The sequence below is a fragment of the Fistularia commersonii genome, chromosome 8 (genome assembly GCF_037954325.1).
Source record: "Fistularia commersonii isolate RoL2024-O1a breed Wild chromosome 8, RoL_Fcom_v1.0, whole genome shotgun sequence".
NCBI classification, from domain to species: Eukaryota; Metazoa; Chordata; class Actinopteri; order Syngnathiformes; family Fistulariidae; genus Fistularia; species Fistularia commersonii.
Window position 1 is genome coordinate 10,377,711 of NC_141291.1, and position 16,912 is coordinate 10,394,622.

Here is a 16,912-nt window from a genome sequence, read left to right on the forward strand (position 1 = left end):
TATATCTTGATATATGAGCATTAAGTCGGTTGTGCGCAAGGAAAAAGGTCCGACAAACCCTGAACTTTAGTTTTAAGTGTTTTTCCATGGGAGCCATGGAGGAGCTTACTCCTGTCCGGCCACAACACGCTTTCGATGTGGGCGCTCTTCACACATATTTAGCTTTAAAATCCTTGGTGTCGAATAAAGACACGCTCTCTGTCAGACAATACAGGTAAAGTTAGCGGAATACGGTCCAGTTTTGTACAATGTCTCAAAATAAAAGAAGTTGAAATGTAGTTACAGAACGTTGCTACGTGCTATGAAATGTTTCCTGTTTGCAGTTCAGGTCAATCCAACCCCACATTTCTCATCCAGACACCTTCAGCAAGTTTTGTCCTCAGGAAAAAACCTCACGGGGAGCTGCTGCCAGGGGCGCACAAGGTACAAGGTTTGCTTTTGCAAAATAAACATTGATTATTCAGTTGTTAATAACTAAAATCAGTTTGTTGGATTGTCCTGAATGGTCCTGACATTCACCCTCCAAGGAGAAGAACTGATTGGACACGAGTAGTTTGTATAGTTAATGATAACTTAAGACAATCCTATTAATCATAATTAATAATCATGTTTATGTGTTACTTTGAACAGAAATTCTACACATACTTTTTCATATAAATGTTCATAATATGCCATCTGTTGATAAAGCAAAATCACTTGATTCTGTCCATGATCATGAAGTTACATTTACAAGAAGATAATGAAAATTAGTGAAAGCATGTAATAGATTTTGCAATATTTTTTTGTAATGATTAAAATGTGCATCACAATTCTTCACAAAAAATGACAACTCATTATAAATAGACAATGCATCAATCAGAATCAGAATATTTTATTGATCTCCAAAGGGAAACTATATAAATGCATACTGATGTACTCCCTGGTCCTGTTAAAGGGCCACCTGTTGAGCTGAAGTGTATAATGAGTTAGTGCTCATTGTTCTCACAATGAAAATTTCTTTAAATTTAATAAACAGTGTAAAACATTTTACATCTCTTCTCATAATCCAGGAAACAGTCTTGTGTATCCAAAATATAGCTATAATGAAAACACTACAGTGATTCTTACTGCTATTATCCAAGATATCGAACCAAGAAATGTTAGCACCCTTTAGGACAAGGGAATGGCTGTTAAACAACATCAGCATATGTGCAAAATTGGATATTGTTGTTTTGGGGTTCAGCTATAATTCTGTTGTAGATCGACAGGGAGTATTTGGTGCAAAAGGCCTTGTACTCTGCTGGTTTCCCAGTGCCTCAGCCCCTCCTCCACTGCACTGATGCAGAGGTCATTGGCACCGAGTTCTACCTGATGGAGCATGTAAAGGTGTGTTGCGAGAGGTCATCAGTCAGTTCCCAAATCATATGATCAGAAAATGTTGCTTTATCTGGATTGTTTTGCATGCATTTTCTGCCTCTGCATACTTGCTTAATCCATAGGTTTTCAATTTGAATAATTCAGTGTAATTGATTTAGTAATTATTGAACAGGGCCGTATATTTAGGGATGTGCGTCTCCCTGGAGTTGGTTCAGCAAAGAGAACAGCTCTTTATGTGGCTGCGGTGGAAGTGTTGGCAAAGCTGCATTCACTGGATTTGACATCACTGAACCTAGAAAGCTATGGGAAAGGACCAGGCTACTGCTGGCGACAAGTGAGAGGAAACATTAAACTGGTTGTCCATTTCTAAATTACATTTGTAACAAAGTATCTCCCCGTCCATTCAGGTGTCTACCTGGACCAAGCAGTACAGAGCTGCTGCAAATGCAGACATTCCAGCCATGAATGAACTCTCTGATTGGTTGATGAATAATTTGCCCACTGACAATAATGAGGTCACGCTTGTTCATGGAGATTTTCGAATTGACAATTTGATATTCCATCCTACAGAGGTAAATCTTACCGAAGTTCTTTTCGCCATAATGCAGCATTTGTGCTCCTACATACTTAGAAATCTGCTTCTTGTCTTAGACTCGTGTGATAGCATTGTTGGACTGGGAGTTGTCCACCACTGGGCAGCCCTTAGCAGACCTGGCCTATTTCCTCATGCTTCACTACTGGCCCCCAGGCCACAACATAACTAGCAGTATTGGTAGCTTGATGGGAATAGAAGGTGAGGATAACGTCGAAAGAAAACCCTTGAAAGAAGTAATAGCTATGAGTAGATGATACATGTTACACGCGTGTTTTCAATTTCCATGCCCTTGTTCAATTGAGCAGGTATTCCAACTGCGGATGACCTGACCTCCATTTACTGCCGATGTCGGGGGATCCCATCTGCTTTGCCACAGTTCAATTTCTATCTGGCCCTGTCCATCTTTAAAATGGCAGGAATAGCACAGGTATAAAACTGGGCATATTACTGGTAGCAAATACCTGTGATGTCATCACTGAAAATGTCTGTCCAATGCATTGACATTGTTCAGATATGATTATATCTATTTTTTCTTAATTGGACATGTTTATTAATAATCTGTCTGCAGATCATTTACATAAACTTTAATCCATTCATAAAGCTCACTGAACACAAAGACACCATAGTAAATCATTTTAAATTTAGACTGCAGGTGTTCTGATGTATACATTCTTTATATATCATATGCTACCAAGCTTAGAGTAATTTCCGAGTATATCTTTTAGGGGATCTATGCTCGCCACCTTTTGGGCAATGCCAGTGCACCCAATGCAGCTGAGTTTGGCCAGTGTGTGGAGCCCTTGGCTAAGGTTGCTCTGCAGCTTGCACAGAGGTTGGTTACAGTTCTGGTTGGATTTTCTTTTCTTTATTTGCATTTAAATAACTACTGTTAGCAGGTGCTTGAATGTCTTTTTTCAATTTGTTTTTGCTTTTGTTGACTAACTGTAAATTCCTCATTTGTAATTGTGAGGTGCCAGAGCTACCTATTGAATTAGATCATTTTCAGAAAAGAACATGCGAAATGCAATGTTAACAGGATTTAGAAAGGATAAAACTGTGGTTAACTTTGAAATTTTATTATCTATGGCAAACACTTTACAAGACAGAAACATGAATAAACATCAATTCATATGATAACAACCAGACAAAAACTGCTCCTCATCAGACAAAAGCTTCTCATTAATCAGTGTGGAAGTGGGAGTAACAGATTGTGGTGATTCATTGTTTCTCCAAAAAGTGAAACAGGATTGTTCCACCTGCTTTCTGAACCCAAACCAGCATCAGAGGTTGGTGTTCAACTGCTGCTTCCAACTCTGGCTGTCTTACAACATGAGTTGTCTTTCTTGCAAGGTCTCTCACGGATGCAAAAGAAAACAGACTTTTCCTCCAGACACCTAAAGGTCGAGCTGTTCTCCAGCAGATCAAAGACTTCATGAGACAATATGTCCTCCCTGCTCAGAAGGTCAGTGCCAAGAGCTACTAAAACAAAGGGGTGATTAGTTTGCCCGGATGGATTTTTAACATGAACATGAAAGAATCTGACAGCATGTGGGACGTCATTAACAGAGTCAGGACTAATTCACTGAGTGGGAGAACAAGGGCTTGATTGATCACATAGATAATGCAGAGCGATGAATCATCACCTTCAACATAGGAACACATTTCTTCTCAATAGAGAGCACAAGTGTGATGTTTAGAAGTAGCATTCAAAATGAAGAAAGCACAAAAACCTGCAGACATCTTTAATTGTATTTGTTAATATCTCATGATGTCCAATGGCTTTGCTGAGTCTGTTGCATCAAGTAAAATTTGTTGCTGCAGGAGGTTTCAGAATTCTACACCAAAAATGAACACAGTTCTCAGAGATGGAACACCCCACAGATAATAGAAGATCTAAAAGTAAGTGAGATTATTTTTGCATGTGTTTTCATCATTTTTCAAAGTGAGAAGCATTAATGTAAACACATTATTTTGTTATTTGTTACAAGAGTGAAGAGAATTAAACAACATTAGATGATTTGTTTAGCTCTGGCACTGCCTCTCAAATAGATTAAACAGTTTCATCCATCATGTTGAACTTTGTTTTTTCTGACTCACTTAACAGCTCAAACTCTTCTGATTCAAGAAAATAATTAACATATATTCATCCTGTGTTAAAGTGTGTTTATTTGTGCCCAGGTCAAAGCCAGAGAGAGAGGCCTATGGAACCTGTTCCTACCGGCAATTAGTGGTCTCAGTCAGTTGGATTATGCCTACATTGCAGAGGAAACTGGACGTTGTCTGTTTGCCCCTGACGTGTTTAACTGCCAGGCTCCTGGTAAAATATCCTGCATGATTTCGAATTCTCAACAGATTTAGAGTTCGTTCAAAAATATTGTTTTTTTTTTTTTGGTGTGTTTGTTTTTTGTCATCACTATACACCTACAGTTAGCTTTTTATTTGGAACATTTACAGTGACACTGATTACATGGTATTTCCTTTTGCTCAGAATACTATCCTATGTAGCAAAAGTGAAAAAATTCATATGACACAGTATCTGTTGCTTTACCTAAATAAAATGGTCTTTTATGGAGTGTAGCTAGCTTTGATTTTTACAACATAAATGTGTGTAAAGCTAATCTTTTGACACTTGGTAAGAATCTTTTCTCAGAGGATCATGTTGTTTTTCAATTTTGAGCACAAATATTAGAGGCTGTTTCTGTTTCCACAGATACAGGAAATATGGAGGTGCTTCACATGTTTGGCAGTGAGGAACAGAAAAGAAAATGGCTAGAGCCACTGCTCCGAGGAGAGATTCGCTCCTGCTTCTGCATGACAGGTGAGCCCCAGGAGGTTGAAATGAACAGGGTTAACAGTTCTTTTGTTAAATCAGCCACTACACCCGGTTTCATACCTTTCTAAGTGTTTTTCTGTGGTTGGCTTGTTCCTTTAAAACCTTTCTGTGAACTCTGGAAAAGAGCTGTGCAATTTAGTGAGTCAATTCCTCCCTGTTTTTATCCACTCGCCACTTGTCCAGGAGCCATCTGTTAGAATGGATGGTGATTGTTAGTATGCGTGTAGTTGTTATTTGACGCAGATGCACAATGACAGAGTGTAAGGACAAACACAAACCTTCACATTTTTGTGATGAATATTTTCTGTTCTTATAGATTCTGAAGTCTGGAAAAGGTGTGCTTTTAGTCAGTTAAGCCTACATTGTGAGCTAAAATCAAAGATTGTCAGAAAGACTGTCTGCCTTCTTTTTCTTTTATTTCAAGCACTTTTATGGCATATAGCTGACATATAGCTTTGTGCCCTCCCCAGAGCCTGATGTGGCATCGAGTGATGCTACAAACATCGAGTGTATTCTACGCAAGGATGGAGATAACTTTGTTGTAAATGGCAAGAAGTGGTGGAGCAGTGGTATGTGCATCTCTTCTTATGAGTCATAGATGAAAGAAATAATCTGTATCTGCAAACAGACGCCCAAGATTATTTTAACTTCTGTTTTGGTTAACTTAATTTAGACAAGCTTTCTATTAACAAAGTTTCCATGAAGTGAATCATGTACATCTGAAATGGTTTTGTGCACCAGTGTGTGGAGTTTTTTGGATGATCTTTTATGTAATCAAGATGTCTGCAGTTTAGTGCATGACAGCGTTGTATTTTTAAACACGTTGCTTACATACTGCAAATAACAAAATATCTTTGAGTCGAACAAAAGCCCACCAATAACAAACAACATCTAGAGATCTTTGTGCCATTCATTCTGAAAATGTCCTTCAGTGCAGCTTTGGCTTGATATATAGTCCAGGCCAATAAATGTTAACAGATAAAAATAGAGCAGCCACTGGTATTTCTCAAGTAATATTTATTTTGACAACATTGAATGTGTGCGCATTGGTGTGATATGATTGCTGGAGTTGCACAATAAAGATTTTTTTATCTTTATTTAAAACAATAAATGTAAAAGACAATCATTATGTGCATTTCCAAATCAGCTGATATTGGGGGAATCAAATCAACAAGGTATCTTATATTGATAATATACCCGTATCAACTCTCCTACATCACAAAAGTTAAGTATCTTAAGTGCCTTTTTAAAGACTTTATGGAAAGTCACACCTAGCTGCTCCCTACAAGGTATTCGGTTACGGCACTGAGTGGTTTCTGTAATGCTGAGCCCATGATGCTCTCGTGACTACATCAGATTAATGACAACCTTTTTATTTCCCGCCAGACTTGGTACATGGATTAAACACTAGAGAGAGATTTACTCCCTGCGGTTTAGGTCAAGCACAACTGCTTTAAACAAAATACCAAACTGGAAGTTAGTAGTTCTTATATGTGAGGGGAACTCTTGGTCATGTTTTTGTAGCAACACATGCAATGCCTTCGTCACCAGCTTGGCATTTTGTTGTTTAAAGTCTTTTTTCGTGTTTGTGTTAGTGCTGTTCCGTTACTGTTACAGTGCATGCAAACATCTCATACATCAGGTTTGTTGTTGGTCTCATGGAATCGCTGATCCCTTACTCTCAATTAAATAAAATCTTACTGTCCTAGAAGTTGTGGTGAGTCTGTGAGATCAAAAGTGCAAAAACTCCAGATGAGATGCAGTGATGTGGTTTTCATTTTCCGTTTTTTTGTCAACAAGTAGTTTGTGTGGCAACCTCAGTAGTTTTATGGGAGGTTCATTGATGCCTCCACGGCATCTGTGATTCAGGAAGCTTGGAAATTGTCTGCCAGACAGGATAATCTACAAAATGTTTCCCAGACCTGCAGGACCCTGCGTCTTCCTTATTTGCAAACCAACTCACATGAGCAAACAGCATGTTTGATATTGGATATAACTCGTTGTAGTGACCAGATTGTTAATATCTTTTAACATTGATACTAACACTAATGCAAAAAGCAGTGACGCAACACATTGTTATATATATCTGTATGTAACTGCTTTATTAATTTTTATTGTTCCAGGACAGCCTAGGCTAGATCCTGAGCTGACCATAATGGATTTGAACGAAATACAGAAGTTTTAAGTGTGGCCATAAAACAATTCACATTTACCCACCAAAGTACTCTATTTGAACTTTGAGCAACTGCTTAGTCAATTGTGTATGGTTTTATTTTCTGTGTGATCATTGCTGCGGGAAGATGATGACGAATATGTAGTGTACAAGGGAAGAATTGTTTTATCCAAAGTGCTGTGGTTTATCTGATTATAAGGGCTATTTACCAAAAACGGTGGCTTTCAGTTACAAGTCTCTGTGGTGTAAAAAAAAAAAAGTGGAATCCCTTCCAAGCGATCTAAACCAAGCTTTGATTTTTAAAAGAAAACAGGCAGAAAAAATGGCTTTAGTTGACATTTTCACCTGGATTGAGAAATCTCAGAGCCGACAGGAAATATTCCCTTTCTTTGGGCTGGATGACTGAGACTGAAAACCTCCACAGACTTTCCTTTTTTTGCCTTTTTTTATAGTAGCTCATCATTGAAGAGGAAGGCATGTTCAGAAGCAGAGAGAGAAGAGGAAATGCAAGAGTCTGGGACTGAGAGTAGGGACTTTGAATACTTGATCCATGACAGGAAAAGGTAGAGAGTTGGTCGACATGATACAGAAAAAGAAAGTGGATATACTGAAGCTTAGGAGCAGGCTTTAAGTTGTACTATCATGTTACTGACAAGAAGATAAATGGAGTAGGCGTTATCTTGAAGGAGTTTGTTAGGCATGTTCTGGAGGTGAAAAGAATGTCAGGTGTGATGCTCAATGTTGTTAGTGGCTGTGCCCCGCTGGTGGGATGTGAGTTTGAGGTGAAGGAGAAGTTCTGGAATGAGTTAGATGAAGTGATGCAGAATATCCCCAGAAATGAGAGTGGTAATTGGTGCAGACTTCAGTCGGCATGTTGGAGAAGGCAATAGAGGGGATGAAGAAGTGATGGGCAGATTTGGTCTATAGGATAGGAATGCAGAGGGACAGATGGTGGTAGATTTTGCAAAAAGGATGGAAATGGCTGTAGTGAACACTTTTTCCAGAAAAGACAGGAACACAGGGTAACTTATAAGAGCGGAGGTACGAGCATGCAGCTGGACTACAACTTTTATAGAAAAGATAACCTGAAAGAGATCAGTGACTGCATTGTAGTTGTAGGTCAGAGTGTTACCAGATAGCATAGGATGGTGGTTTGTAGGATGACTCCACAAGAAACAAGGAAGGAAGTGACAAGGAAGATCAAGAGGACAAAGCCAGAGTAGAGGACAAAGAGATGGAAGCTGAAAAGGGAGGAGTGTTGTATGGTTTTCAGGGAGGAGTTGAGAAAGGCTCTTGGTGGTCGGGAAGTGCTTCCAGATGATTGGACAACAACGGCTGCTGCTACCAGGGAGACAGGTAGGAGAGTACTTGGTGTGTCATCTGGAAGGAAAGTAGATAAGGAGACTTGGTGGTGGAATGAGGAAGTGCAGGAGTATATGCAGAGAAAGGGGTTAGCAAAGAAGAAGTGGAATAATGAGAGGACTGAAGAGAATAGGGAGATACAACATAAGGTTGTATACCGTTCATACCGTTCAAATGCAAAACAGAAGGGTGTACGATGACTTGTACGCTCAGTTGGACAGTAAGGAGGGAGAGAATGATACATACAGGTTGGCGAAACAGGGAGCTTAAGATGGAAAGGTACAGCAGGTCTGGGTGATTAAGGATAGAGAGGGAAATGTATTGATAGATATTAGAAGAGTGATGGGACGATGGAAAGAGCACTTTGAAGAGCTGATGAATGTGGAAAATTAAGGAGAGGCAAGGGTAGAAGAGGTGACTATTGGAGACCACAAAGATTTGTATAAGTGAAGTGAGGAAGGCATTGAAGAGGATGAAGAGTGGAAAGGCAGTTGGTCCTGATGATATACCTGTGGAAGTGTTCAGGACAGGAAGCGGTACAGTTTCTGACTCAATTATTCAACAGGATCTTAGAGAGTGAGAAGATGCCTGAAGAATGGAGACGAAGTGTGATGGTACCCATTTTTAAGAATAAGGGGGATGTGCAGAATTGCGGAGGTTTCGGTCATGTATAGAGGAGGGATTAGTGAATATATTAGTTGACTGGAATTGGAGCTGCCAGGCAGGAGGTCTCAAGGAAGGCCAAAGAGAAGATGTATGGATGTAGTGAGAAAGGATATGAAGGTAGTTGGTGTGAGAGAGGAGGATACAGAGAATAGGGTTAGATGGAGAAGATTGATTCGCTGTGGTGACCCCTGAAAGGAAAAGCCGAAAGGAGAAGAAGATAGTAGGTCATCATTGGGAGCATCGGTGTTTTGCTGAAACCTGACGTAGTTCTTTGGATCAAACTCAAATTGTCAAGTGAAAAAACAAAACACGAATCACCTTTGTAGATGGTTTCAAGAACATTCCGTTTATTCCATCTCACAGTTGGAATCAAGAACGAGATGTTTCCCGCTCATTCCTCCAACCAGAAGGAATGCAAAATGGAAATCTGCTTCAGAATTTTCTTTGTATTGATGAATCATATCTGAGTCATGAAAGTACTTTTAAAGACCTTTAAGTTAGTTAAATATTACTTTTATTCTGCCAAGTACGTAACAACGTAGAAAATACTCAAGATTGTTAAGGCACATACACTCAACATAACACACTGAAATCATATAGTATAGCTGTTATTGTCAAGTCAGGATATGAATACATGCATAAGGACAAATATCTGGGTTTTTGCAGTGTTTTAGATTAACCATATGATATGTTTTTCAACCTTTCCACACTGATTGACTGATCTGAAAGAATAAATAACTGAATGAATGAATTTTTATCTTGCAGCTATTATAACTAAATATGTAACTTTAGCATTAAAGCAGATGGAGAGCAAATATGCACCCCTCAGTTTTAAAACTTATAAAGTGTCAATGCCACTTCTTAAAACAGTCAGCTGCAGCACACTACTCTTTGTGTATACTAACTAGCTGATGTAGTCATCTTTTTTCAACCCCCCAGCTTAAACACAAATTATTTCCACAATCCTCCAGTTTTCCTGGGGTGTTTCAAAACCCACACGCCCTGTATTCTGAAATGCGTCAATGACCGACTCCTCCAGCTGGCTGAAACAAGTTAAAGACTTTTTCCATTTTAACGAGAACATCTCTCATCACATCAACAGGAGATATCGTCATCAGTGAGGGAAAATGGGAGGCGGTCTGTGTCAGTTTTACATTGTGAAGGTGCTTGTGTCTTGTTCTTCTGAACCAGACTGAGATTGCGTTTGATTGCGTGTATGAAGCGCAATCTCTACCGTTCCTTCCCCGATGATATGTCGAGGATGTATTTCAAGCCGCTGTCCAAGATGCTTGGCAGTTTTTAGGACGTGTCCCCTAAAAGAGGACCCAAGTAAGGCATAGAGGAGAGGGTTAATGCAGGCGTGGGTGAGCGCCAGGCTCTCTGTCACTTGGAGAGCATGATCCAGGCCCTTGCTAACGTTGCAGTTGGTCACCAGCCCATAGATGATGTCCATTGCTCTGACCAGCTTCACTGTGGTGTAGGGGAGCTGCGTGATAAGGAACACAGCCACAACAGCCAACAGAACACGCAGGGGACGCCATTTGCGGCCTATTCGCACCCCAGAACCTTGACTTAACGCTCGCCCCACCCAACTATAGCACACCACCATCACTGATAAAGGTAACAGGAATCTAAGAGACACCTCTAGCAACTCCAGTGTGGCCTTCACAGATCTCCCAATGCTTGGTGGGTAAATAGCTGTGCAAGATATGTGATGGGAGTGCTTTACCGTTGAGAAGACAAGTTCAGGAAGGCCAAGGAAGCAGGCTATACCCCACAGCAATAGAGACACCAAAAGCCATTGTCTTCTTGCTCGGGGGCCTCTTCCACTCCTGCCCGTTACAATTTGGGCCACAGCCTGATAACGATCCACACTGATGCATGCCAGCAGGAGCATACCACAGCTGAAATTGGCACTGTAGAGGAAGGAGGTAAACTTGCAAGCCGCCAAACCTAACCTCCATCCATGGACAGCATCAGCCGCCCAGAACGGGAGGATGAGGAGAAGCAGAAGGTCTGAAATGGCGAGGTTGAGGATGCACACATCTGTTAGGGTTCGAAGTCGTAGTTTGGATGCATAGACCCCCACAACCAAGGCATTCCCAGCCAGGCCAACCACTATAGTCAAGGTATAAATGACTGGGATGAAGATACTTGCAAAGGTGCGCACGTTCTCTTTATCACAGACTGTGTGCTCGTAGAAGTATGCAGAAGTATCGTTGTAGTCCCTGTTCTCGTAATCGTACTCCTCCATGTCTTCCTGCGTGAATCAAGGAGCACAGGTTAATATTAAAATTGTCCTCATTAAGTCAAACATTTGGAAAATAATTGTTGTTTGATACAACAACCCAACAAGCCCTGCTTTCATGGTAGTTCAGGATTTAATTTTTTTTTTTACTTTTTTTTTTTACAGGCGTTAAGCTGTATAGCATTCTAATGGCCGTATTGAAGGCTGCGTTTGTATTTTGTCAACTGTCATGCAAAAAAAAATTCTGAAGAATCAGAGATTGAGCCTGTTTGTAAAACTGTAAGCCTTTTCATTAGAAACAGGAAAAATGGCGCTCCTTTTTGGGTCCTGAATGAATTGAATCTCCTGCATGGTTTCCCTAATGGCTTAAGCCCCATCTTTCTGTGCTACATGTTGGCTTGAATAACGAAACAGAGTGGGGAAAAAAACAACAAGCCGCTCACACATTATCCACTTACCTTTCGATTTCCCCTAGTTTTTATTATTTTGGAAACTAACAAATTATGAAAAAAAACACTCCAATTCTGCTGATTTATGATTATTTTCTCATAATAATTCCACACTAATTGTTCTGGTTGATCTTAATGTTGCACACTTGAAGCTGCTCTGTACTGCACTCTTTTGTAACAAATACACATTATGTGGGAAAAACACAATTGCAGGTTTTAAGTTGAAACTGTTAGAAAGCATGGATTCTATCTAAACATGCAGGTAACAGTGACCAGAAATATGCGGAGGGAGAGATTAGTTGAGGTTAACTCCCATTCAGATTTCAAATCCAGGATGTGTTTTTTCTTTAAAATGTCCCGTTTCTCTGCTCCTATGGGGATGTGCTGCTGAGGATGATGAATTACAGTACTGTTTACATGTCTGTGTATGCCCTTACTTTTGCTGTCTTTTTGCAAGCACTTAGTTATATGCATAGTAGTAGAAGTTGTCACAACACATGAGAATTGAAACTCCTGTCTGAGAACCAAGATATTGTATTGTTTATGGAAAATTTGGAGCCCTATGTTGGAAATTCTATCATATTACACGCCGTTGCCATGGTATCCAGTTTTAGTTTCATAATAATTACTTTGTCCAGTTTGGTGGGCCAGAACCAACAGATGTTGACTGGAACTTAAAGAAATATGCCAAGTATTTGTGGCTGCCGGCAAGACTTTATTGATTTGTAAGAGGATGTTCGGAGTTCGTCATTCCGTTGCTATTTCAAAAACAGATAATGGTCTTGGTCTTAATATTTTGATGGCAAAACGAAGAGTGAAACAGGCAAATGTAATACAACTCCAGTATAGGTTGTTACCAATATATCATTTTGGCCATAAAAATATAAACAGAAGAACTTTGACTGACATTCAGATGCTAAAGGTCAAAGGTAACTTGGTTGGAAACACAAGAATCAAAACATAATTTATTGCTAATTGTATTTCCTCACATAAATAAAAATATAACAAATGTCAAATCAATTCATGCACAAGTGATGAAAAATTGACTGGCATTTGGCGAGAAAATTTTTTTTACCTCCTGTCTGTTCCTCTTGAGGTTTTTAATTTCAGTCTGAAAAGTCCATTTACACACACATGCGAGAGTAACAATGTATCCTGTGGAAGAAAGTTTTGTGAACAGCAGGAATGAAAAGGCCGATCCCTTTGTCTCAGCCCGCCCCTCCTTCCTTCACCACTGATATTATGTGAATGCAGCTCTTCACTCCCTAGCCCTCTGTGCCTCGGGAAATGTGTGGCATGTTGCAGTAGAATCACATTTCTCTTTCTCGAGCCTTGTTTATATGTTTCTGTATCGTACCAGCAAGGTAATACATCTTGCAAACATGCACTCTGGCTAGCACACAAATAGTGTTTCCCTAAATAATGATAAACACATGCTGCCATCACAGCTGCCATTTATTTATGTTTAACTTTGGTGTGGTTGGCCATAAGTGGTCTGTCACTGTGTGTTGGGCGCCCTTCTTGCAAACCAGCTAACTTTTTAAAAAACAGCTTTGTTTATCAGTGGAGTATTTTAATTCTCCAATGCTCTTTAATGCTATTTTTTTTTTATTTAATTTTATAATTTTTTTTTCTGAATAATGAGTTACCTCAACCCCCTCAGAAACCATTCTTTCCATCTTGCCTCAGCATATTAAAAATTCAGTAGAAGAAGAAAAACCAGCAGTGAGAACGGGACAGAGAGTGAATACAGATAGTAGATTTTTGTTAGTTCTTAGTATTGGGGTGTTTTGCCAGTTACAGTTAATGTTGGTTTGTTTGTGTTTTCTAGATTCAAAATTTGCTGTTTAATGGTTTTGTGGAAAACTCCATGCGGTTTGTAGGTTTGTTTTTTTCATGTAATCATTATACCTCCAGCATGCTCTGGGGTGACTTGCTTTTTCTTATTGGAGCAAAAGAAGTAGCTGAAGGAACCATGTTTTCTTATCAAAACATTTTCTCCTTTTGATTTCAGCTAAAAATGTCCAGAACACAAGTCTGTTAAATTTGCTGTTAAACTGTTATTGGCATCCTGACATATCCAGCAACCCAAAACATACAGAAAATCTGTTTATATCACATATTCCTCGGACGGCTTAGCTTTTATTTTCATTCCAGGGGTGATAGGATCTGTTACGACTGGCTGATCCATGACCTCAGGACTCATCTCTGATCAGAGGCCATGATAGTTATGTAAGAGTTAAACTGAAATCCTGCTTCCCTCTAGCCAAACAACCTTTCCTACATGCAGAGATGGGTTAGAGGCAGTTTTGGAGTGTCATGCAGTCAACCTGCAGTGGCACCCAATAACGTTACCTCTGACTTACTTATTCTCTGTGTCGGCCCCTTGGACTACACATACTGTAAACTGTTGCACAAGGATCAGGGTTCTTTTGTTCGACAACATAAGATTTTTAAATCGGTCGTGTTCATTCATGTCCAAGAAATTGAACACGAATGATGGATTCAGATTTACCCTCTACTCTAGTTATTGCACACATGAAAAACTTCCCACAATCATGTTTTTATTGCTTCCTCAATTGGATTTTATCATTATTTTTACCGGCCCCTCATTTTATAAACTATTAACAGAATAAACTCAAATGATGCTAAGAGAAAAAAGACAGATATTGTCATTTAGTTTCATTGTGTCTTTTGGTGACACATCAGGTAAAATTGATTAAAAAAAATGGTTTTCCTTAATGGCAAGAATGTTGTGGTCAGGCTATCACAAAGGTATGAGGATAACGAGCTGTAGTGTCTGACCAAATGTAAATCTTCTTACCTGTCACAGCTTGGCTAAGGTACAGACCCGAAACAAGAAAATGACAAAGCTGTGTATTTTGTGGGTAAAAAGGATTGTGTCTTAATGATAATGAGCATAATTTGTAAACAAAAGCAAATCAAACATCTGTGAAGATTCACAAGTTATGAAGGTTCAGACTTGTTTCAATCCAAAGAAGTCTGTGGTCCGTATGTGCCATGCTTGGGAGAATGGTTTACAGCTTGAGCAGGAATGTAAACAGGAAGTCGGCCCATTGGTCACTCCTAATTATCACTGCCTGAATGGTCATGCGAAAGGGTGTGCCAATGAAGTGTTAAAAATTGAATTGTCTAAAGGGAAGCGGAGTGATTTCACATTTTGGCATGGCCTCAATATATTGTATGTTATTCAGGGTGGTAGCTCCATCCAATTCATCTTAGCAATATCTATATGATATTGCCCTCTAGTGGGTGTTTCTGATGGGTCTACATGTTTCGTAAATAAAGAATCCCTCGTTCTGTTCAAGATTGGAATAGATTCTTCCCGGGAAACGCGATTTTCCCGAGCGAACCTACATTTCTATCAAGAGGTGTGTGAAGGAAATGTAAATCAATGTGTTGCTGCCTCAGTGTGTCACAGGGTGAATTTATGTATGCACTTCCCAGCCTGGATGATTTCCTCCGCTACGCCTGGGTCATTATAAAGGTTGAGGACAGAATCTGATTGTTTGAATACTAAAAAAAACAAATCTGTCCTATCCCATAGGGGCGGGTAACCCCCGATGTAAAGTGGCAATTGTGATGTGCAGGAGCAAATCTCAGGACGTGAGCAGCAGGTGAGGATGTCATCATCATCAATTCACATTGGACTCAGATGTAAAAAAAAATCACAGTAATAGAAGAATCTCATTACAGTATACTGAATGTAACACTTTCTCTCTGGACAACCTTGATCGTGATTATGACATCCTAGGTTTAAAGGTTTTTCATTGTGACCAAGTATAATATACAGCATTGCTAGAATATGTTTATATTTTAGGCATGACCAACACAGTATGATCCTGGTGCCCTTAGACACACCAGGAGTAAAACTCGTGAGACCTCTCACCGTGTTTGGACAGGATGGTAGGATTTATCTCATTTACTGTTGCTTTTGAGATTTTCCATCATTCCTTGTTTTTCCACTCAACAGCTAAGTTTTGCTGTGTGTATTTGAATGGATTTTCTCTTCTTTGTCCAGATTGCATCCATGGTGGCCACTTTGAAGTGCACTTTGAAAATGTGCAAGTCCCTTCCTCCAACATAATTCTGGGTACTAGATTATATGTATATATTTACATATATTATATACTTTGCATTTAATGATTTATCTTGTCGGATTAAATCTTGATAGGATTGTAACAAGAGATGTAAAGTCCTTTGGTTGAGCAGTTATGTAACAAGAGACCTGACTTCACTAGCCGATTTCATTAGATATTCTGTTCTGATGACTTATCTCAATGTTTTCATGTCTTGCTCCGCTTTCCAACATTTCACCAGGGGAGGGACGAGGGTTTGAAATAGCCCAGGGTCGTCTGGGTCCGGGGAGGCTCCACCACTGCATGAGGGCTGTTGGTTTGGCAGAGCATGCACTGGAGCTCCTCTGCCAGCGGGCTGCCTCTAGGATCACATTTGGTCGGAAACTGTACCAGCATGTAAGTGAATTTCAGCTGAGATTTGCTTACATCTTGTGGCAGTAATTCGAAATTCATTTTCTCTCTGTCGACACCTAGTGGACATATTTGTACATACACCCCCAGTTAAACCAGCACTCCCTGCTGTTTGTGTGTTCAGGAGGTTGTTGCTCACTGGATAGCAGAATGCCGCATCATGATTGAACAAACACGCTTGCTGACTCTCTGCGCTGCACATGCCCTGGATACACTGGGTAGCAGGGCTGCACGCAAGCAGGTCTCCTTATAATCCATACATTTCCCAATTCCACATGAAATTAACGTTACCCAATGACATTTGTAGCAGACATCACAGTTTCTTGTCTATGGTTTTCTCCCAAGATTGCAATGATCAAAGTAGCAGCGGCTAGGATGGCCTGTAAAGTGGTGGACTGTGCAATACAGGTGCATGGAGGGGCGGGAGTGTCTGGAGACTTTCCCCTGGCACAGATGTGAGTGTCTTTTGTGTAGAAATCATAAGACAAATTGAAGTTGACACTCTCTGGACCACCACTCTGTGTATCCCCTTTCAGGTATTCCTATGCAAGGACTTTACGCCTTGCAGATGGACCAGATGAGGTGCACCTCTCATCCATCGCTCATTTGGAACTAAAGGATCAACTAAAGAAGGCGCAGGCTAAACTATAGATTAGAGCAGGCATCATTTTCAATGGGCTCAAACAAGAAAAAAAAACAATGAATTGATTAATAGGAGT

The 16,912-nt window shown here is 39.9% G+C and overlaps 2 protein-coding genes across 2 annotated transcripts; one reads left to right on the forward strand and one right to left on the reverse strand.

Moving 5' to 3' along the window:
* The first annotated feature begins 86 nt into the window (after positions 1–86).
* Positions 87–16,867, forward strand: acad11 (acyl-CoA dehydrogenase family, member 11). The gene is made up of 20 exons (XM_086151109.1): positions 87–214; positions 324–423; positions 1,240–1,365; positions 1,529–1,690; positions 1,764–1,928; positions 2,008–2,149; positions 2,257–2,378; positions 2,677–2,783; positions 3,302–3,413; positions 3,773–3,850; positions 4,130–4,268; positions 4,662–4,769; positions 5,255–5,353; positions 15,251–15,320; positions 15,524–15,609; positions 15,725–15,796; positions 16,024–16,178; positions 16,318–16,434; positions 16,539–16,648; positions 16,730–16,867. Exons 1-20 carry the CDS (start codon positions 87–89, stop codon positions 16,842–16,844), a joined length of 2,313 nt encoding a protein of 770 aa, XP_086007235.1. The 3' UTR covers positions 16,845–16,867.
* Positions 9,321–12,860, reverse strand: ackr4b (atypical chemokine receptor 4b). The gene is made up of 2 exons (XM_086150346.1): positions 12,758–12,860; positions 9,321–11,245 (listed from the first exon to the last, which is right to left on the reverse strand). The coding sequence occupies exon 2, from the start codon at positions 11,237–11,239 to the stop codon at positions 10,136–10,138; it is 1,104 nt and encodes a 367-aa protein (XP_086006472.1). The 5' UTR covers positions 11,240–11,245; positions 12,758–12,860; the 3' UTR covers positions 9,321–10,135.
* Positions 16,868–16,912: the final 45 nt, after the last annotated feature.